Source organism: Schistocerca cancellata, chromosome 5 (genome assembly GCF_023864275.1).
Source record: "Schistocerca cancellata isolate TAMUIC-IGC-003103 chromosome 5, iqSchCanc2.1, whole genome shotgun sequence".
Classification (NCBI taxonomy): domain Eukaryota; kingdom Metazoa; phylum Arthropoda; class Insecta; order Orthoptera; family Acrididae; genus Schistocerca; species Schistocerca cancellata.
The window spans coordinates 804066263-804089716 of record NC_064630.1 but is presented as its reverse complement, the minus strand read 5'-3'; the positions used below and the strand labels follow the sequence as shown (position 1 = coordinate 804089716).

At 43.8% G+C, this 23454-nt stretch overlaps 1 protein-coding gene across 1 annotated transcript in view; it reads left to right on the top strand.

Annotated features, from left to right (window-relative positions):
* The window catches only part of LOC126187578 (discoidin domain-containing receptor tyrosine kinase B-like), a 435420-nt gene that overhangs the window by 234297 nt on the left and 177669 nt on the right, over positions 1-23454 (top strand). Inside the window, exon 4 of the mRNA XM_049928745.1 lies at positions 22841-23072. Coding sequence (XP_049784702.1) covers positions 22841-23072 — 232 coding nt within the window. The remainder of the gene's footprint in view (positions 1-22840; positions 23073-23454) is intronic.

The following is a 23454-nucleotide window of genomic DNA, read 5'->3' as shown; positions in this document are numbered from 1 at the left end:
GACAGCAGTTGACTGGAATGGACAAGTACACTACAGGGTTAATGCAAGTGCTGAGAGTTGGCTGTATCATGAGCTTAATCAGTGCAGTATTTATTCACTAAGCTTATACAGTAGGGTTTCGCGACAACAACACCTCGTTTCTTGAGGGTTAGCCACTGAATTTCTCTGCGCAAACCTTTCATACTTTCTGTGTGCCTGTATCGGCATTTTCCTATTCCTCCAATGACTGTTATCATGACTGTTTCCCTAGGACACATAACATGAGCACAGTAACCTAAGATAATTACTTTAACATGTGTGTAGCTATTTCCCAGAATCCTCCCAATAATAACAGTATTGTCCTAAATGCTTTCTCCGAAAATTATTTCGAGCAGTTAGTCCACGAACCCACGCGAATTGTAAATGGTTGCGAAAACACACTTGACCTCTTAGCCACAAACATTCCAGAGCTAATAGAGAGCATCATGGCTGATACAGGGATTAGTGATCACAAGGTCGTTGTAGCTAGGCTCAATACCGTTTCTTCCAAATCCACCAGAAACCAACGCAAAATAATTTTATTTAAAAAAGCGGATAAAGGGTCACCAGAAGCCTTCCTAAGAGACAATCTCCATTCCTCCCGAACTGACTATGCAAATGTAGATGAGATGTGGCTCAAATTCAAAGAGGTAGTAGCAACAGCAATTGAGAGATTCATACGTCATAAATTGGTAATAGATAGAACTGATCCCCCATGGTACACAAAACAGCTCCGAACGCTGTTGCAGAGGCAACGGAAAAAGCATGCGAAGTTCAGAAGAACGCGAAATCCCGAAGATTGGCTAAAATTTCTAAAATTTACAGACGCGAGGAATTTGGCACGGACTTCAATGCGAGATGCTTTTAATAGGTTCCACAACGAAACATTGTCTCGAAATCTGGTAGAAAATCCGAAGAAATTCTGGTCGTATGTAAAGTACACAAGCGGCAAGACGAGGTCAATACCTTCGCTGCGCAGTGCCAATGGTACTGTTACCGACGACTGTGCCGCTAAAGCGGAGTTTTTGAACGCAGTTTTCCGAAATTCCTTCACCAGGGAAGACGAATTTGAAACACGAACAGCTGCTAGCATGAGTTTCTTAGAAGTAGATACCTTAGGGGTTGCGAAGCAACTCAAATCGCTTGATACGGGCAAGTCTTCAGGTCCAGATTGTATACCGATTACGTTCCTTTCAGATTACGCTGATACAATAGCTCCCTACTTAGCAATCGTATACAACCGCTCGCTCACCGATAGATCTGTACCTACAGATTGGAAAATTGCGCAGGTCGCACCAGTGTTTAAGAAGGGTAGTAGGAGTAATCCATCGAACTACAGACTTATATCATTGACGGCGGATTGCAGTAGGGTTTTGGAGAAGCATATACTGTATTCAAACACTATGAATCACCTCGAAGGGAACGATCTATTGATACGTAATCAGCATGGCTTCAGAAAACATCGTTCTTGTGCAACGCAGCTAGCTCTTTATTCGCACGAAGTAATGGCCGCTATCGACAGGGGATCTTAAGTTGATTCCGTATTTCTAGATTTCCGGAAAGCTTTTGACACCGTTCCTCACAAGCGACTTCTAATCAAGCTGCGGGCCTACGGGGTATCGTCTCAGTTGTGGGACTGGATTCGTGATTTCCTGTCAGGAAGGTCGCAGTTCGTAGTAATAGACGGCAAATCATCGAGTAAATCTGAAGTGATATCAGGTGTTCCCCAGGGAAGCGTCCTGGGACCTCTGCTGTTCCTGATCTATATAAATGACCTGGGTAACAATCTGAGCAGTTCTCTTAGGTTGTTCGCAGATGTTGCTGTAATTTACCGTCTAGTAAGGTCATCCGAAGACCAGTATCAGTTGCAAAGCGATTTAGAAAAGATTGCTGTATGGTGTGGCAGGTGGCAGTTAACGCCAAATAGCGAAAAGTGTGAGGTGATCCACGTGAGTTCCAAAAGAAATCCGTTGGAATTCGATTACTCGATAAATAGCACAATTCTCAAGGCTGTCAATTCAACTAAGTACCTGGGTGTTAAAATTACGAACAACTTCAGTTGGAAAGACCACATAGATAATATTGTGGGGAAGGCGAGCCAAAGGTTGCGTTTCATTGGCAGGACACTTAGAAGATGCAACAAGTCCACTAAAGAGACAGCTTACATGACTCGTTCGTCCTCTGTTAGAATATTGCTGCGCGGTTTGGAATCCTTACCAGGTGGGATTTTCGGAGGACATCGAAAGGGTTCAAAAAAGGGCAGCTCGTTTTGTATTATCACGTAATAGGGGAGAGAGTGTGGCAAATACGATACGCGAGTTGGGATGGAAGTCATTAAAGCAAAGACGTTTTTCGTCGCGGCGAGATCTATTTACGAAATTTCGGTCACCAACTTTCTCTTCCGAATGCGAAAATATTTTGTTGAGCCCAACCTACATAGGTAGGAATGAACAAAATAAAATAAGAGAAATCAGAGCTCGAACAGAAAGGTTTAGGTGTTCGTTTTTCCCACGCGCTGTTCGAGAGTGGAATGGTAGAGAGATAGTATGATTGTGGTTCGATGAACCCTCTGCCAAGCACTTAAATGTGAATTGCAAAGTAATCTTGTAGATGTAGATGTAGATAGCAAAGCCCTCCGTTCATCTTAACTGCTGCCCGTTTCGATTTATTTTGTAATATCACGCCTAGGCTTTAATATGCGTCACCTTTTGCAGATATTTATCATCAGTCAGAGAAAGGTGTCTGATGTTTCGATGAAGCTTTCCTTTACATAATTAACTTGGAGCAATCAGGGAAACAAGTAAGTGTCAGTATGACCGAATGGTGGTCGAACTATCGTCTTGCACATGAAGTCTTCGTTATTTTGCACAACTATATTTTGCATACTGTAGTATCAAAGTTGGATGTCACCGTGGCAATTCGTTTCAAATGAGACATAATTTTACAGTTCAGACACGCTTCACACATACCAAATTCATAGTTTGTCACTTTGACGTAATCAACTTTACAGCAGTTAATTTCCTCCATGTAGTGTTGAAAATAACTAGTTCTGTGGAGGGTGTACAAATTTTCAGATTGAGGACAACTTTCGTTTTATCAGAAATGTATCATAGAGGGTGTTGGGAGTATAGTTACAGATATTGTGATAATTGCTACCTTAACATACCGCAAACACATCAAATAATTCACTACCTGATGTTTTCTGCATGGTCATAACTGTGCCGTTAAGTGGAATATGCCTGTCAATATAGACTGTCTAGGTTTGCATTCAAGCGTCCACACTTCAATATCTGATCTCGTGATCAGGGGAAAGCAAGTAATAACGGATTACTTGTGCCACCCATACCCTGAGGTATCCACCAACCTGAAAAAATATTACAATTATTACTCTGCAAATGAAGTACATTCTGATGCAATGTCGTTCAATACATTGTCATCTGTCATCAAAATAAATATGTGCACTCACACCCCTAACATCCTGTATTTGCAGGCAGGAAAATGGGCAGCTAAATATTTGCATCAAATTTGACTGTCGTCTAATATCTCCAGCAGGTTTCTTCATGAAACTGTTCAAATTCCATTCTTATAACTTTTTCATCTGACAAGGTTGAAAGCTGTCACCTCAAAACGCCACGCTATCCTTGTGATGGCACCTAGTACTAACTTCACGGAAGAAACAAAGAAACTTATAAAATGCCTAATATCGTGTAGGACAACGAGAGTTCGCACGAGAACCGCAACGCGACGTCGCATGGGCTCTACTAATGTCTGAAGTAGTGCTGGAGGGAACTAACCCCATGAATCCTGTCCATAAATTCGTAAGCGTACGAGAGGGTGGAGATCTCCTCTGAACAGCACGTTGCTAGGCATCCCACACATGCTCGATAATGTTCATGTCTAGGGAGTTTGTTGGCCAGCGGGAGTGATTAAACTCAAACTGAAGTTACACTGTAGCAATTCAGGACGAATGGGGTGTCGCACTGCCGTCTGGAATTGTCGATGATGATGATGATTTGTGATTTAGGGCGCACAACAACTGGAATTGTCCAAGTCTGTCGGAATGCAGATGGTTGGTTGGTTGTTTGGGGAAGGAGACCAGACAGCGTGGTCATCGGTCTCATCGAATTAGGGAAGGATGGAGAAGGAAGTCGGCCGTGCCCTTTCAGAGGAACCATCCCGGCATTTGCCTGGAGTGATTTAGAGAAATCACGGAAAACCTAAATCAGGATGGCCGGACGCGGGATTGAACCGTCCTCCTCCCGAATGCGAGTCCAGTCTCTAACCACTGCGCCACCTCGCTCGGTCGGAATGCAGAGTGGACACGAAAGGCTGCAGGTGATCAGACAGGATGCTTTCGTACATGTCACCTGTCAGGATCTTACCTAGACGTATCAGAGGTCCCATATCATTCCAACTGCGCATGCCCCACACAATAATAGAGCCTCCACCAGCTTAAACAGTCCCCTGCTGTCATTCAGGTTCATGAGGTTGTCTCCATACCTTGTGCACTTCGATCCGCTCTATACAATTTGAAACGAGACTCGAGTTACCAGGCAACATGTTTCCAGTCAGCAACAGCCAAATATCGATGTTGATGAGCGCAGGCGAGACGTAAAGCATTGTGTCGTGCAGTCATCAAGGGTACACGAAAGGGCCTTCGGCTCCGAAAGCCCAAATCGATGGTGTTTGGTTGAATGGTTCGCACGCTGACACTTGTTGCTGGCTCAGCACTGAAATCTGCAGCAATTTTTGCGGAAGGGTTGCAGTTCTGTGACGTTGAACTATTCTCTTCAGTCGTCATTGGTCCTGTTCTTGCAGGATTTTTTTCCGGCCGCGGCGATGTCGGACATATGATGTCTTACCGGATTCCTGATAGTCATGGTACATTCGTGAAATGGTCGTACCGGTCCCCATTTCATCGCTATCTCGGAGATGCTGTGTCCCACCGCTCGTGCGCCGAAATAATACCACGTTCAAATTCATTTAAATCTTGATAACCTGACAGTGTAGCAGCAGTAACCGATCTAACAACTGCGCCTGGCACTTACTGTTGCCGACCGCAGGGCCGTTCTCAGCCTGTTTATATACCTCTCTATTTGAATACGCATGCCTATACCAGTTTCTTGGCGCTTCAGTGTATGTTCCTAAAGCCACCCATGAACTCCCAATGCAGGTTTTTGTGTTCCGTTCCAGTATGAAACAATGTACATCACTTCGTTAAAAATCAACTTTTGAGTAAAATGATTGCAGCAGGCATTAGTTGACTCAGATGTAATATTGTATGTTGAGTGTGTTGTGTGTAGACAAGACAACCTAGACACAATGAGAGGAAGCCGAAAGGCACGCGCTTAAACTCACGCAGGCTGGCGTGAGGCCTGAAACAGGATACGTAATGAATGCTATAAAGAAAAGTAAGTAGCTTCTGGAATACTTAACTTTAATCCACATTTGTAGAACATCGCTCTTGATGATACATTAATAGAATCTCAATATCAATTGAATACGGCGCCTTGCTAGGTCGTAGCAAATGTAGCTGAAGGCTATGCTAACTATCGTCTCGGCAAATGAGAGCGTAGTTGTCAGTGAACCGTTCCTTGCAAAGTCGGCTGTACAACAGGGGCGAGTGCTAGTAGATCTCACTAGACCTGCCGTGTGGCGGCGCTCGGTCTGCCATCATTGACAGTGGCGACACGCGGGTCCGTCGTATACTAGCGGACCGCGGCCGATTTAAAAGCTACCACCTAGCAAGTGTGGTGTCTGGCGGTGACACCACAGAGTGCACATCTGACCAGATTTCTCGGTGTACCATAAAAACTGTATACGAGTATGTCCTGCAAATCATATAACTAGCTCTCCCAAGGGCGCAGCAATTTTTTTTCCAAGTTAATTTACTACAGAAAATTAAAGACCGAACTCTCTTCCTTCCTTCCTTCCTTCTTCGTCCTCCCCCACGCCCCCTTCTCCACTCCTCTTCACTGCCGTCACGGTCTCTCTCTTACTCTCTATCTTCCTAAGTGCTCTCCACATCATTGCAGCTACTGTAGGTGAAGGGTACTTCTGTCGGATCGAGTTTCCGTGTGTTAATCAGTGCACTTATTCGCCAAAGTACTTTTTGTGGTGTCATCGCCAGACACCACACTTGCTAGGTGGTAGCTTTTAAATCGGCCGCGGTCCGCTAGTATACGACGGACCCGCGTGTCGCCACTGTCAATGATGGCAGACCGAGCTCCGGCACACGGCAGGTCTAGTGAGACGTACTAGCACTCGCCCCAGTTGTACAGCCGACTTTGCTAGCGAAGCTACACTGACAACTACGCTCTCATTTGCCGAGACGATAGTTAGCATAGCCTTCAGCTACGTCATTTGCTACGACCTATCAAGGCGCCATAGCATTTGATATTGAGATTATAACATGTACCGTCAAGAGCGATGCACACCAATTGTGGATTAAAGTTAAGTATTATATCAACTACGTACTTTATTTGCTACTATTAATTCCCTTAACTGTTCCAGACCTCACGCCAGTCAGCGTGTAATTAAACGCGTGCATTTCGGCCTCCTCTAGCAGCACAGTGTTGACTCTTCTGCCAACACTTCACTTTTCTTCCCATTTGGATCATTGTCTGGCTCACACCTCTTTTCCTGGACCTTGGACCCCATTCTTGCAGCTCGTGTCCCCGACGTTTCAGATGACAAGCTGTATAATGTAGTTTCTGTGATGAATACGTGTAGACGTGGTGTTGAGTTACTTGTTGTTGATGTCGATTAGCTCTCAAACGGCACCGCGATTCCCCTTGGTGACGTGCAGAAGGCAGCTGAAGAGAGGTGAGGTGGGGACTGGTACGGCAGTATTTCTTCTCTGTGCCTCCCACAGCTGTCGCTGTCAGTGTTATTGGCTGCCCGAAAAATATTGCCTTGCCAGTGGAGTTCGTTGTCTGTCACGCTGTCTTAGGTTTCCGTGTTCGCCGTACAGTCTCCGGTTTTCTTTTATTGTATACTTAAAGCAGGAGTGCGAAATAGGAATGTTCCCGAGAAACGTGCTTGCAAACATTACGGCCCTATTGTAAGTACGAAATAGACGGAGCATGCTCTACCACAGACGATCTTTTGTCTGGATAAAACGAGATGTGCCTCGTGACAAAAGAACGAATTTCAGTGTTAATAAACAAACTGCTTTACTGGATAACTTAGATTTTTGGTGCTAGTGTATCGCAACTCGTGGAACGAACTATTTATTCAGCAATCACTGGTAACATGGCCACGCAAATCAATAATTCAACGGATGTTAGTCCCGAAGGATAAGTAATCAGGATCAAAAGGATCAATAACTCTTACCAGACGTCCTAGGTGGGTCAACATTTGCAGTATGCATAATACATTAGTTGTAAATACTGATAATAATAGTAATACATATGGTAATGAATACATGGAATTTAAGGAGTTTTCGGTCTCATTAATGTTAATTTCCTCGTTCCGTTCATGTCTAATGTGAGAAATAACATCAAACAGAAATTTGTGACGCATTCGCTGAAGGAATCAGTGTGGAAAAGACTGGCCAGAGGAAGAACGAGAAATAAAAGTGTAAAATTAGCAGATGAGGTGAAACGAAGGAAACAGAAGAGGATGAGTAAAACATGTTTAGTTTTGGCAATGTGAGAAAGATAGAGATTCGCTGCTGGACGGGAAGAAAACAGAAAAGTCTGAGAAGGGAAACTAGGCGGATGGTCAGGAGATAAAACTTCAGTATTCTTTTGAACGCGCAGTAGTTACAGATAAAACGGACACTAAGTGGTAGTTTGTTCCAGACATGTATGGCTGCAATAGAGAAAGGGATGGCAAAAAATTTAGTGTCATGCACAGGCACACCCAAGATACGGTGCGTATCTGGTACTGCAGTTACCCGCTGGTGCTAGTTATTTGGTATGATGACGAAACTGAGGAAGAAAGCAGAGCGTTGCCTGTTTGGTCGCATCCACCCTAAATGAGCGTGAAAGGAACTGATGTAACCGAACATCCAAATATTATACCCGAATCTGAGGCAATGATTGGATAGTTCAAATTGTCTGGAATTCTGACTATTTGTGCAGTGTATAACAACATCACAGTAGTAAATATCTCGGAGTATTACATACGAGGGACACTAAATAATTGAAGAGACAAGCTGATGTAGAAATTGAGCAATTTGTAGGAGCAGTTTTGTACTTTCATGACCTTAGATTGGCATCACTGGGATGAGCTGCGAACAACTAACGTATAAAAATTGTTGTGTTGATAACCCCGGAATTACATTTAACGATGGCATGTCCGATTGAAGTTTACACATTAGTTGAACAACCCTCAGTGATCCCTTTTTTGCTTTCTGAAGGTGAAAATCTTTTCTCGAAAGAATGTGGTGAAAGCGGTATGAAACCCTAAAATTTTTATGTTTCCAAAAATTGTCGAACCTCAGTGACTTATGTCTTTTGGGATGTCCAAATTATCTTCTTCAGTGATTATTTTGAAGATCAGCATACAATAGTGCCTACTGCTACATGCTGATGACCAAAGTGAAGCCGGCAATGACAAAAAGACTTTGCGGATTTCAAAGAAAACGCGTGACATTGCTACACGACAATGCTCGCCCTCACACTGCCCAGGAAACCATAGACAAAATGTTTTGGAAGCTGCTACTTCATCATACCTACCTTCGAGGTCTGGCTCTCCCTGTTTTTCATTTGACTGGTCGACTCAAGAGGAACATTACGAGGAAAAAAAATTCAGCAGCAACGAGGATGGAAAGCATTTGTGAGAAAGTGGCTCAAACAAAAAGACGAAGACTTCTTTGCATCACGCATAAAAAACTAGTTCATTCTTGGGGAAAGTGACTATGTTGAGAAATAATACCAGACCCATTGTGAAAAGAAAGATACACAACTTCTTTCTACAACAGTTTATCTCTTTAACTAGTAAATACCCTAGTAATAGGCTAACTTTTGTTTTATTCGAGACGATAGATTAGATTAGATTAGATTTACTTTCATTCCAATTGATCCGTAGTGAGAAAGTGCTCCAGGATGTAGAACATGTCAGAAAAACAATAATACGTGACAAATATTTACAACTCAAACAAATAAGCTAATGTACTATACCACAGGTCCCAAGTGGAATGATCGTAATTTTTTTTTTAGTGAGCACTACATGACAGAATCATTTTACAAACACTAATGCACTGAATTTAAAATACGTTTTTTATTTGTGAGGTAATAAACATATAACAAAACTACTATAGTACTTATTTACAATGGACACATTACATTACTGCACTGAAATGGTGCAGAAGTTATATTGTCCTTATATATACTCACACAAATCATTAGGTTCTACTGAGAAATTCATCAATGGAGTAGGAGGAGTTGGCCACCAATAAATCATTTAGGCTTCTCTTAAACTGAATTTCATTGGTTGTTAAGCTTTTTATGGCTGCTGGCAAGTTATTGAAAATGTGTGTTCCTGAATAATGCACAACTTTTTCTACAAGAGTGACTTTAAATCTTTGTGACGATTATTCTTATTTCTAGTATTGATTCCATGAATTGAGGTGTTGGTTTAAAAAAGTGATATATTTTTAATGACAAATTTCATTAATGAATAAATATATAGGGAAGCAGTAGTTATTATCCATAGTTCCTTAAACGGGCTTCTGCAGGATGTCCTTGAGTCCACACCATATATAACTGTTACTGCACGTTTTTTGTGCCCGGAAAACTTTAGCTTGGCTTGATGAATTACCCCAAAAAATAATCCCATATGACATTATGGAATGAAAGTAAGCATAGTATCCCAGCTTTTTATATCCCCTATATCTGACACAATTCACATTGCAAATAGAGATTTGTTAAGACTCTTCAGCAGTTCTGTGGTGTGCTGCTCCCAGTTGAATTTATTATCAAGCTGTAATCCCAAGAATTTAACACTGTCCACTTCTTCTATCTGCTTGTCATCGTATGTTAGGCATAGGCTCGTGGGACACCCCTTACAAGTTCTGAACTGCATTTAGTGTGTTTTTTCAAAGTTTAGTGACAAAGAATTGGCTAGGAACCAGTTATTAATATCCACAAATATTTTACTAGCCGATCTTTCTAAGACTACACTTGATTTGCTATTTATTGCAATGTTTGTATCATCGGCAAACAAAACGAACTTGACATCTGGTAATGTTACTGATAAAAGGTCATTGATATACACAAGAAAAAGTAAGGGCCCTAAAATGGGACCATATGGGACCCTACATGTAATTCGTTCCCAGTAGGATAATGCCTGATAGCTTAATACATGTCTCTTTCCTAATAACACTCTTTGTTTCCTGCCAGAGATATAAGATTTGAACCATTTTGCAGGATTTCCTGTTACACCATAATATTCTATTTTACTTAAAAGGATATTGTGATTTACACTGTCAAATTCCTTTGACAGGTCACAAAATATACCAGTTGCCTGCAATTTTTTGTCCAATGAATTAAGCACATTTCCACTGTAAGTGTAGATAGCCTTCCCAGTATCAGAACCCTTTAGAAATCGGAACTGCGACAGTATGTTATCTGAGGTAAGATGGTTATAAAGCCAATTGTACATTACTTTTTCTAAAATTTTTGAGGATGCTGGCAAAAGTGAAATTGGACGGAAGTTTCATGCTATTTTTTTATCTCCCTTCTTAAACAGTGGCTTAACTTCAGCATATATCAACCATTCAGGAAATATTCCACTGATAAACGACTGGTTACAAAGATAGCTTAGTATGTTACTTAACTCAGAATCACATTCTTTAATTAACTTTGTTGGTATTTCATCATACCCACTAGACGATTTTTATTTTAAAGATTTTATGATGGACATTATTTCTGCTGGGGTAGTGAGGGTCAAATTCACATTATGGAAGTTGCTTGAAATGTCTGGTCTGAGGTATTCCATAGCAGGATCTACAGAACCTGACAACCCCATCTTTTCAGTAGCAGTTATAAAATGTTTGTTAAAAAGTTCTGCAACACTATACACATCTGTCACCAATGTATCATTTCCTCTTAATGCTATTTGTCCCTCTTCATGTCTGGTTCTACCGGTCTCCTCCTTCACTATATCCCATATTGTCTTTATTTTATCTGATATGACTATCTTTTCCTTGTAATATATTTACTTTGATGTCCGTATTACAGTCTTTAATATTTTGCACTTTTTCTTGTAATGTGCTATAGCATCAACATCAGAACTGTTTGAGATTGACAGATACAGTTTCCATTTTGTTTTACATAAAACTTTGGATTTTGTATAGGAGGGACAGAGATTTCTGCATTTGTAAAAGTTTGTTTTTCCCAATGTGTATGTTCATCCAAGACTTTGCCGGGACCTTTTACCGGTTTTTGAGAAGGTAATGGGATACGACCGAAGAGTGTTCAGGGAGATGTTCCGCGAAAATATCCGCCGATCAGTTTCCGGTGTCGTATGAGGATGACGTGTGACTTCTTTGAAGTTTAGTTAAAGACTCAGGTGTTGTCCCCATCGCGATACTCGACAAATGTCTCGACAATTAAGACAGCAGGAATTATTTTAGGATACTGGATTGGTATTCAGTCGTAGTTTAAACGACTGCAGAATTGTTTCCAGAGATGGAACTTAGATAGAACTGGATGTCTTGAACAAAAAACTTGGTAGTTACAAGACCGTAGGAGGGATGAAATATCATTGATATTTATCGAGAAAAGCAGTGTGCCAAAGGTTGAATCTCAGGGGACTGCCGTGAACACATGCTACCACGAAGACTTCTCCGACCCACAGCTGACTCACCGATACGTGTTTTTGTGATAGCTGCCGAGCCACAGTATTGCACTGTAGAAGAAATTTATCTGTTTCCTGTTTCATTTTCGTAAATAAGTATCGACAATTATGACAGCAGGAATGTTTGCACGATACTGATTTGATGTTCAGTCGTACTTTATAGGACTGCAGCATTGTTTACAGAGATGAAGCTTACATAGATCTGGATGTCTTCAACAATGACCCTACAATGATCCATGGCATGGTTGATGTCGTCAGTCTTTTGCTGTGTTGTTGTGATTTATATCGCAGGATTTGCATCAAGTTACCTATATTTACAGGGGACCCAAAAGCCAGTTAATATACGAAAATTCAGTTCTTCACGTAATAATGTAGGTACAGAGGTAAAAACTAACCTAAGGACATCGCACACATCCATGCCCGAGGCAGGATTCGAACCTGCGACAGTAGCGGTCGCGCGGTTCCAGACTGAACGCGGTCCTCACCAAACGAAGTACGCAAGAGGTATTTCGCACTTCTCTCAAAATGGGGTGGAGCATCTTCCTGCAAAAATACAGTGGCCTTTCCATAGCAGTTATACTGTTAATCGGTAGCCGAAATACTGCAGCTATGGGTGTTCTCATTAGAGATGGGACGTTCGCGAACTAACATGTCCAAAGGAACGGTTCACCAAGATGAGCGGAACGAGCGAGGAACGAATTCTAAGGAACAGTCTTTTAGAGTTCGGTCGCGGCTTTCTACTTATAGTTCCCAGAAACGGGTCTCGTTCCCGAACGGCACGTCGGCCGGTCTCGTTCCCGCCTCGCTCCCGTTCCCGTCTGTATCGGTCTCGCTCTCGCTCGGCCGGACTCGTCCTTCTTCACGTGTCCACTCGTCGCAGTTCCACTGTCGACTTCTCGTAGTTAGTTCAGTATCGAGTTGTTCGGTTCGTTCGCTTCGCCCCTCATTCTAGATCTGTTTCAAACCTTTTTTGAACTCTGAACGTCTGGTTCTTTTCGTATTCTATTGAGCGTCCAGGACCGGTAATTAAAATGTATTTTATAATTACGTAAATTACATAAAAATTACGTGGTATGTAATAGATACATCTTTTCAGATAACAAAACGACGTATCAGCTTACTTCACTATTTCGATTAACAGCAGAAGAAATACTTGTAAAAAGGCAAAATTTATTGTTATTACACATGCAAACGACGTCGGTACGGCACACACGAGTGGCCGTTTTCCGTCTTAATTTCAAAACTGGTTCAAATGGCTCTGAGCACTATGGGACTTAACAGCTGAGGTCATCAGTCCCCTAGAACTTAGAACTACTTAAACCTAACTAACGTAAGGACATCACACACATCCATGCCCGAGGCAGGATTCGAACCTGCGACCGTAGCGGTCACGCGGTTCCAGACTGAAGCGCCTAGAACCGCTCGGCCACACCGGCCGGCCGTCTTACTTTGATCCAAGGTAAAAGAGGATGCTCATTGTTATGGAAGGCAGACCAACGTACAACCGACTGAAGCCCGCGCTCCGTAATAGTGTATATGGTGTCACGTTTTGTAAAGAGAATGTAATAACTCCTACAATATTATTCCAGTGGTACAGGGTTGCGCACGAAAAATCGGCCCCGAGTACTAGACTGCTCATTCTCGCTTACCAATCGTCATCTATTGTTGCGAACTTGTTTGCATTAGTTTAACTGTTATTTCTTCACAGCCTAATTATTACACGTCTTTCTATTCTGCTGGTAGCGGTCAACAAATTGTGCGTAATTGGCGAGCAGTCTGTACACGGGACCGGCTTTTCGTGCGCCACCTCATATTGTTTCACTGTGATCAGCCACATAACGCTGCAATGGCTAAACGAGATGTTTTGCAGAACCACAAAAATTACAGGTGTGTGAGAATTCTATTAGGAATAAAAACTCTGTGCTCCAGGGGCGGGGGGGGGGGGGGGGGGCGGCAAGTACCCCCTCTTGGCGCCTTCAATCTTCTATTACCTATGCTACTAATTTTCAATTTTTCATAAGAACCATATACCAAGCACAATGAACGGTGAACGAGTAAAACTGAACGGTTCGCAAAAAAGAGCGATCACCAATAAACTAGATCCCAAGGATGAACGACTTTGCCCATGTCTAGTTCTCATGTAACGTCACTGACGTGCGTCTGTGCAGTGCCATCTGTTGGCCGGTTTTTGCACTTGTTTTCGATTTCAGACATGCGTGTCAAGTTTTACCTCTCTGCCTACTTTATTTCGTGAAGAAGTGCGTTTTAAAATGTTGACGAACGTGTCGATCACACAGTACAAAGGTGACTTAACTGCATTCCTGGAAATGTTTGGATAACGGCGTGTTTTTCTGCTCTACTACGTCACTCACTGCTGCATTCGTGTCGCGCCCACTGTCCCGAGCAGCGGACAGCACTCACCTGACGGACGGGTCACCACCGACAATGCTACAGCTCCCACAGGTGAGAAGATATTGGCGTCGAGCATTCATTCCACCACCAGACCACGAATGGGAAACTACCGGATCCAGCACAGCATCATATCCTTGCGTTAGTGAACTCAGCTTGTAATGCCACTTCCTCGGACGAGAAATAAAAGTCAAAAATTAGCTCCCAATACCCCAAAGATTTCCCCCCAAGTCCCAAATTCCCAGAAAATTGAATAAGCGAACGAAGTTCCATTTATCACTATTATTAGGACAATAACAAGTAATTAAATCAGGAATCTAAAACTTGACAATTTAGCAATCTACGAAAGAAAGATTAAATTTCAGTAAAAATAAAATCAAAAACATAATAAATCGCAAAATTAACATAAATTAACATTCGCAATGTAGAACCAACGATCCCAAAGAATACTCCGTCTGAGTACTCTTTGGGAATCGTGAGTAATGACTAAGTATAATTCAATGCATTGCCACTACGTTACGAGAGTTAGCTGAAGCAGGTCATATATTTGAATGCTCGTACATGTAGGCGCGCTTAGATTGTTTTTGAGATTGAATAATTGCGATCTATTATGACGCAGTAATACGATCTTCTGACTTCAAATATCACGGGATTAGAATTCGAACGGAAGACTTTTACCTACTAGAATAAAGTAAACTTTTAACTAGATAATTGAACTAAACATTACTTAGACAGGCATTTAGGCAACGAACACTGATAGACAATTTTCATTCATAATAACCAGTGGTTTATGGAATTTCAGTGATAGTTCCGAAGCATATAATTTAAATCCCCCAAACACCTGGGAAAGTTGTCTTCCCAAGGCTCGGTTAGGAGCTGACTGATATTGTGCAATGAAACACCCTCTCGTGCCAAGTCGTGGATTTGTGATATAAAATTCTATCAAATTATTGACATGAAACTCCCGAGTAATAATTATACGCAGCGATAATATTTGACTGTAGCGCTCGACGCTTGTATAGAATCTTTGACTCAAATAATAAGTCCACTGTCATGATTTCTTAGATACTTGAAATTACGACCAGCTTGTAGGGAATTTGTTGTGGATGTGACTGTATTGGTTTTATCATTAACATTTCATCATTAATCAGTAAAATATCGATTACGAAAGATTAATTACGATTCTTGGTGAAGTAAATATCTCACGCACGTCGACATTTCGGATCAGCACTGTTATTTTGTGTAACGTCGTCTTCATACCTTGATAACGATCTCAACACTCTACCGACTGTCGCCGAATTTTAGCCGAGGCCAAAAAAAAAAAATCAAACCAAATCACCAAGAAGAAGAGGAGTTATAGGCTGCACGTGTGGCTGACTTGCCGGCCGGGGTGGCCGAGCGCCTTTAGGCGCTACAGTCTGGAACCGCACGGCCGCTACGGTCGCAGGTTCGAATCCTGCCTTGGGCATGGATGTTTGTGATGTCATTAGGTTAGTTAGGTTTAACCAGTTCTAAGTTCTAGGGGACTGATGACTTAGCAGTTAAGTCCCATAGTGCTCAGAACCATTCTTTTGCGGCTGACTTCCTAGCTTACGTCGAATTCAGAATCTCGGAATGTACCAACGTTGTCGCCGGCCGTTGTGGCCGAGCGGTTCTAGGCACTTCAGTCTGGAACCGCACGACCGCTACGGTCGCAGGTTCGAATCCTGCCTCGAGCATGGATGTGTGTGATGTCCTTAGGTTAGTCAGGTTTAAGTAGTTTAGGGGACTGATGACCTGAGATGTTAAGTCCCATAGTGCTCAGAGCCATTTCTGAACCAACGTTGTCAGACCGTGAGAACTAGCCTCTGTAGGGGGGAACGTTATTTGTTGTCTGCGACGCGAACTCCTCCCTCCAGGGCTTGTAAACACCACAAACAGCGGGAACGACGCACACTGGGACAGGAGAGGCCGATGGCCTGTGGCGGCGAGGCGGCGCTCCGTGCGCCAGGAATACAACGTGGCGTGACGGTGAAAAATTAGCCGGCCTTTCTGCAATTACTTGCTGGAACGGCTGCTTAATCAAATTCTGTGGGGTCACGCGACGGCTAGGCGGCTGGCCCGCAGCCAGCACGGCGCCGCTCTTCCGGCCGGGGCCGGCCGGAGAAAAAGTCGCCGGTCGCCGCGGCGCGCTGCCCGGCTTATGCGCGGCCGGCACGGAAACCCACCGGCCGCGGGTTCATTCGCTCCTGCTGCCGAGACACCGTGCCGCAGGCCAAACCTCCGTTCCGGATTACATTACGAGACGTGGTCGGCCCAACCTTATCGTCAAACTGCATCGCACTACCCCTATTGCGGATTGTTACATTGGACTCATAGACAGCTTCTTGCAGGACAGGAAACTGTATGTCCGAGTCGACGATAAAAACTCCTAAATGAAACTGATCTCCGCAGGAATTCCGCAGGGCTCTGTCATTTCGCCTCTGCTTTTCAGCTTATATATAAATGACATCCCAACAGTCCCCCTTGTTACGGCGAGTTTTTATGCGGACGATACGGCCTTTCTGACAACTGGACGACACTTGGACCAGCTAATCGCTAGGATGCAACGGCAACTTGCTGTAATGAAACGCTGGGCGCTGCAAAATAAGATAACGATCAACCCGACGAAGACGGCAGCCGTTCTGTTCACACGGAGGAAACCAGTTGCGAACGACAGACGCCAAATAGCTGATCAATTTATCCCATGGTCGCCGGGAGTGAAGTACCTCAGTGTCTACCGTGACAAAAAATTACTCTTTACGCAGCATATTGCCGACAAGAAGACGGCAGCCCAGATGATGACCAGGTCATTGATTCCGTTCCTGAAGAGTAAGGATCTCAACCCTAAGACTAAACTCCAATTGTATAAGGCAACGGTGGAACCCACAATGTCATATGGCTCCACCTCGTGGGGAACTACGTGCGTCTCCAACTACAACAAACTCCAAACGCTGCAAAACATTTGCTATCGATGGATCACAGGAGGTCCATGGTGGACAAGAAACGTCGACATCCGCACCGCACTCCACGAGACTACTATACAACAGAAGGTCCATGACAAGGCTCTACGAGTTTTTGACAAAATCGATGCCCTTAGGGACGAAGTTCGACAATTAGAATCGGTAGAAATGGTAAACCCTGCAAGATGGCACAAGTATCGAGTACCGAAGTCAATAACGTTTCAATAAGGAAATCTGTCATAACACGAGGAAGCAGTCACACATAAGAGCCTAGACACATTTCACCCTCCACAGCAGATAGACATCACCAAAGACAGCAGGCTAAAGGACCCATTGAGTGCCCAACCCTAACTGAATATGTAATAAATAAAGAAATAAAGCGTTTCCCTTTTATCCTTACATCCCATCCTAGAAGAATAAGTCATCAAGGAAGATCTCTTCAGCCCACACTACGCAGTTAAAAAAAAAAAAAAAAAGGACGTGGTCGACATTTCGTGGATGGATGGAGTTATTCATTGTAGTAACTGAACAGTGCTTTTAATTATTTATTGATTTCTGGCAAACTCATTTTTACCAGTTACAGTTATATCACATGATGACACAATTAGGAGGTATATAGAGGGTGGTCCATTGATAGTGACCGGGCCAAATATCTCACGAAATAAGGGTCAAACGAAAAAACTACAAAGAACGATACTTGTCTAGCTTGAAGGGGGAAACAAGATGGCGCTATGGTTGGCCCGCTAGATGGCGCTGCCATAGGTCAAACGGATATCAGCTGCGTTTTTTAAATAGGAACCCACATTTTTATTACATATTCGTGTAGTACGTAAAGAAATATGAATGTTTTAGTTGGACCACTTTTTTCGCTTTGTGATAGATGCCGCTGTAATAGTCACAAACGTATAAGTACGTGGTATCACGGAACATTCCGCCAGTGCGGACGGCATTTGCTTCGTGATATATTACCCGTGTTACAATGGACCGTTTACCAATTGCGGAAAAGGTCGATATCGTGTTGATGTGTGCCTATTGTGATCAAAATGCCCAACGGGCGTGTCCTATGTACACTGCTCGGTATCCTGGACGACATCATCCAAGTGTCCGGACCGTTCACAGGATAGTTACGTTATTTAAGGAAACAGGAAATGTTCAGCCACATGTGAAACGTCAACCACGACCTGCAACAAATGATGATGTCCGAGTAGGTGTTTTAGCTGCTGTCGCGGCTAATCCGCACATTAGTAGCAGACAAATTGCGCGGGAATCGGGAATCTCAAAAACTTTGGTGTTGAGAATGCTACATCAACATCGATTGCATCCGTACCATATTTCTATGCACCAGGAATTGCATGGCGACGACTTTGAACGTCTTGTACATTTCTGCCACTGGGCACAAGAGAAATTACGGGACGATGACAGACTTTTTACACGTGTTCTATTTAGCGACGAAGCGTCATTCACCAACAGCGGTAACGTAAACCGGCATAATATGCACTATTGGACAACGGAAAATCCACGATGGCTGCGACAAGTGGAACATCAGCGACCTTGGCGGGTTAATGTATGGTGCGGCATTATGGGAGGAAGGATAATTGGCCCCCATTTTATCGATTGCAATCTAAATAGCGCAATGTATCCTGATTCCCTAGGTAATGTTCTACCGATGTTACTATAAGATGTTTCACTGCATGACAGAATGGCGATGTACTTCCAATATGATGGATGTCCGGCACATAGCTCGCGTGCGTTTGAAGGGGTATTGAATAGCATATTTCATGACAGGTGGAGTGGTCGTCGAAGCCCCATACCACGGCCCACACGTTTACCGGATCTGACGCCCCCGGATTTCTTTCTGTGGGGAAAGTTGAAGGATATTTGCGATCGTGATCCACCGACAACGCCTGACAACATGCGTCAGCGCATTGTCAATGCATGTGCGAACTTTACGGAAGGCGAACTACTCGCTGTTGAGAGGAATGTCGTTACACGTATTGGCAGATGCATAGAGGTTGACGGACATCATTTTGAGAATTTATTGCATTAATCTGGTATCTACAGGTAATAACGCTGTAACAGCATGCGTTCTCAGAAATGATAAGTTCACAAAGGTACATGTATCACATTGGAATAACCGAAATAAAATGTTCAAACGTACCTACGTTACCAACTGTTCGTCTGAAATTGTGAGCCATATGTTTGTGAGTGTTACAGCGCCACCTGTCACAAAGAGAAAAAAGTGGTCCAACTAAAACATTCATATTTCTTTACGTACTGCACGAAAATGTAATAAAAATGGGGGTTCCTATTTTTAAAAAAACGCAGTTGATATCCGTTTGACCTATGGCAGCGCCACCTAGCGGGCCAACCATAGCGCCGTCTGGTTTCCCCCTTCAAGCTAGACAAGTTTCATTGTTTGTTGTTTTTCCGTTTGACGCTTACTTCGTGAGATATTTGGCCCGGTCACGATCAATGGACCACCCTGTATACGATGACTAAACGTTCCCTCACAGCTATCCAAGGCGCGAGGCCACGACTATCACTGTGGAAGACTAGAGCACACTGCGACGTATTGAGGTGCGATGCGAACTGAGTCCCGATGCGACGTACTGGCTTCCCGCGCCCGGGTTCCCGGGTTCGATTCCCGATGGGGTCAGGAATTTTCTCTGCCTCGTGATGACTGGGTGTTGTGTGTTGTCTTTAGGTTAGTTAGGTTTAAGTAGTTCTAAGTTCTAGGGGACTGATGACCACAGCTGTTAAATCCCATAGTGCTCAGAGCCATTTGAACCTTTTTTTTTTTTTTTTTTTTTTTTTTTTTTTTTTTTTTTTTTTTTTTTTTTTTTTGCGACGTACTGAGGTACTGAGATTGAGAGATTGAGGCAGCTCGGTCGGCGGCGGCGGCCTATACGCACGCTGCCCAGGGGGCATTATCGGCACGTAGTCTGAGGGCGTGTCTTGGTCTTCTCTAGTAATAGGCGCGCCTAGTTCAGCGCCTGGTATACAATGATTCCTAGGGTCGACCGGTGTGCTGGCGAAGGCGTACGCCAGTACAATACGTGTCCTGAAAACCTGCTTGAAATTGCCGTTGCTCTCATAACTTTCTTTATGAAGTACTTAATCACAACTCGAATCTCGGTGGTTCCCGTCTTCATTAATCACTACACGGGAACAACAACAACAGACGTCCGCACTCAAAGAGGGGGACCTATTTTTGTGCGTGAACCTCGTTGTGGCAGCCCTGACGTCTGGTAATGATAAAGCGAACTTTTCAGACTGCCCTCGAGTCTCAACCGCACCGGGGGTGTTTACTGCACATACTGCTTTGCGATGTTCCTTTGAATTAAATACCTTGTCGCAACGCAAAATTGTATTGCGTTTCACTTTATCCTAACATACAGGGGATAGGCAAACTGAAGTAAACCCCTATACTTACATCGGGATGGTTTATTAATAACGGGTTGGACCCCCATTTGGCCGTAACAGAGCTGCGATTCTTCTTGGAATACTGGCATATGATGATTGTATAGTCTTCAGTTGAATGTTATGCCGCTCTTCGATCAAAACCTCTCAACTGCTGTAGTGGGAAGGGAGGTAGAAACCTGCTCCGGAGTCTGCGCTCAAATACTGCCCACAAGGTTCGATACTGTTCAAGTCCGCTGACTGTACTGGTCAGGGAAGACGCTGCAGTTCAGTTGAATGCTCCTCATACCATGATTTTACTGTCCTGGCTGTGTGAATGGGTGCATTATAGTCATTGTTGAGCAACAACATTTGAATCATGGGATGCATCTGAACACTAAAATGTTCACATAAACGTCCTCTGAGAATAATGGTGGCATCAGCAGAGTAGCATGAGATGGCTGCCCACACCGTCACACTTCCACCTCCATACTTAACCGCTGGAGTGAAGCAATTAGGACTGTAGGCTGCTTTTGGCGTTCTCCTGACGCAAACCCGGCCCGATGTTGGAAATAACGAAAAAATGACTCGTCAGACCATACAACGGGTTTCCACTGATCATCCGTCCAGGATTTATGATCCTGACACCATGCTTTACACTTCTCTGTGTCGGTTATCGTCACTAATGTTTCGGTATAACAGCTCGTCCATCAGTATTCTTCTTATGAAGTTTTCGGCGGACAGTAGCGATGGATACGGCGTCTATTGAGATCTGCAGCCGCTTCAGCTGCCGTGAAAAAAAAATCTAATGTGTGTGAAATCTTATGGGACTTAACTGCTAAGGTCATCAGTCCCTAATCTTACACACCACTTAACCTAAATTATCATAAGGACAAACACACACACCCATGCCCGAGGGAGGACTCGAACCTCCGCCGGGATCAGCCGCACAGTCCATGACTGCAGCGCCTTAGACCACTCGGCTAATCCCTTAGCTGCCGTAGTTTTGTGTTGTTTTGACACAATTCGTCTTAGCGTACTACAATCTCTGCCACTTAGTTTTGATTTGCGCCCACTATTATGTTTACTCCAAATAAACGCCCCCCAAATTGCCCACTTTGTAACCCCGTTAGTGATACGTGCTACCAACCGGACACAATAGGAAGGACATGCCCCTTTGCTTTTTCTTTTATCACTCGATTATTACATCAGAGAAATTCACATTTTAAGACAAAATTTAACTACATGAAATATTGCTCCCAGTAAAGGTTAACACAAGCAGGCGTCTCAGCAGGTAGCCCGAGCAAACGTCAACTGCCACTCGCCCCGCGAATGCGGAAAACAAGGCGAGCAAAGATAAGAAACATCGAAGGATCGATAATGGAGATCCAAGAGACTGGCGTGCTACCAACCGGACACAATAGGAAGGACATGCCCCTTTGCTTTTTCTTTTATCACTCGTTTATTACATCAGAGAAATACACATTTTAAGACAAAATTTAACTACATGAAATATTGCTCCCAGTAAAGTTTAACATAAGCAGGCGTCCCAGCAGGTAGCCCGAGCAAACGTCAACTGCCACTCGCCCCGCGAATGCGGAAAACAAGGCGAGCAAAGATAAGAAACATCGAAGGATCGATAATGGAGATCCAAGAGACTGGCGTGCTACCAACCGGACACAATAGGAAGGACATGCCCCTTTGCTTTTTCTTTTATCACTCGTTTATTACATCAGAGAAATACACATTTTAAGACAAAATTTAACTACATGAAATATTGCTCCCAGTAAAGGTTAACATAAGCAGGCGTCTCAGCAGGTAGCCCGAGCAAACGTCAACTGCCACTCGCCCCGCGAATGCGGAAAACAAGACGAGTAAAGATAAGAAACATCGAAGGATCGATAATGGAGATCCAAGAGACTGGCGTGCCAGTAAGAGCGCCACGGCTCAGTTACGTCTTTCATTGCACGTCGCCCGCGGCCTCTGAATGCAAATACGTGGTGTGCACTACTCGTAAACAACCTGCACTGATGCCTAGTCCGTACTGAACACACACAGTACAGTGCGACACGTGCCTTACCTGCGTTGTTGACCGCCAAACAAAACCATCCTACTGCCACTGTTCACGTTATTTTTCCTGTCCCCTGTAGATCCTACATTGATTCCAAAGACGCTTAACAAGACATCTGGTGAAGAGACTCATGGTTTACTTGTACTGTTGGCAGGGTCCGCACGGAGCGGCAGGGAGGCGCGTGGTGCCCCAAGCAGCAGGCGACGATGGAGCCCAAGGAGTGGCTGGAGGTGGACCTGCGCCAGGTGCACCTGGTCACTGCCACCGAGACGCAGGGCCGCTTCGGCAACGGCCAGGGCCAGGAGTTCGCCGAGGCGTACATGCTGGAGTACTGGCGGCCCAAGCTGGGCAAGTGGGTCCGCTACCGCGACTCCAAAGGCCGGGAGGTGCGTACGCAACACCCCTCTCCTCAACGGGCTTTCTGCTTAGCCCGTCCACCCAATAAAATGTTCTGATACTGGTCCTAAACTATAACAGGGCAGAATGAATTTGAGCTTGACAATCAAGATTGTTTGCAAAGCACTGGTAGCGTGTTCGATTGGGGTTCCCAATATTGGCAAAACTAGCTAGTTTCTTCGTAAAGGGTACACGATATATGATCTTTGAATAGGTATCCACACGAGAAAGAGGTAAAAACCACATCCCAAGTGAGAACAGGTAGTATGTAAGCGGCACACATGCGTCAAAGGAAGTTTATTTACAAATGGTTGAGAACAGCAATCAGTCGTCCTTTTTGCAGTTTTATTTGGCAAATCCAGATTTCGGCTA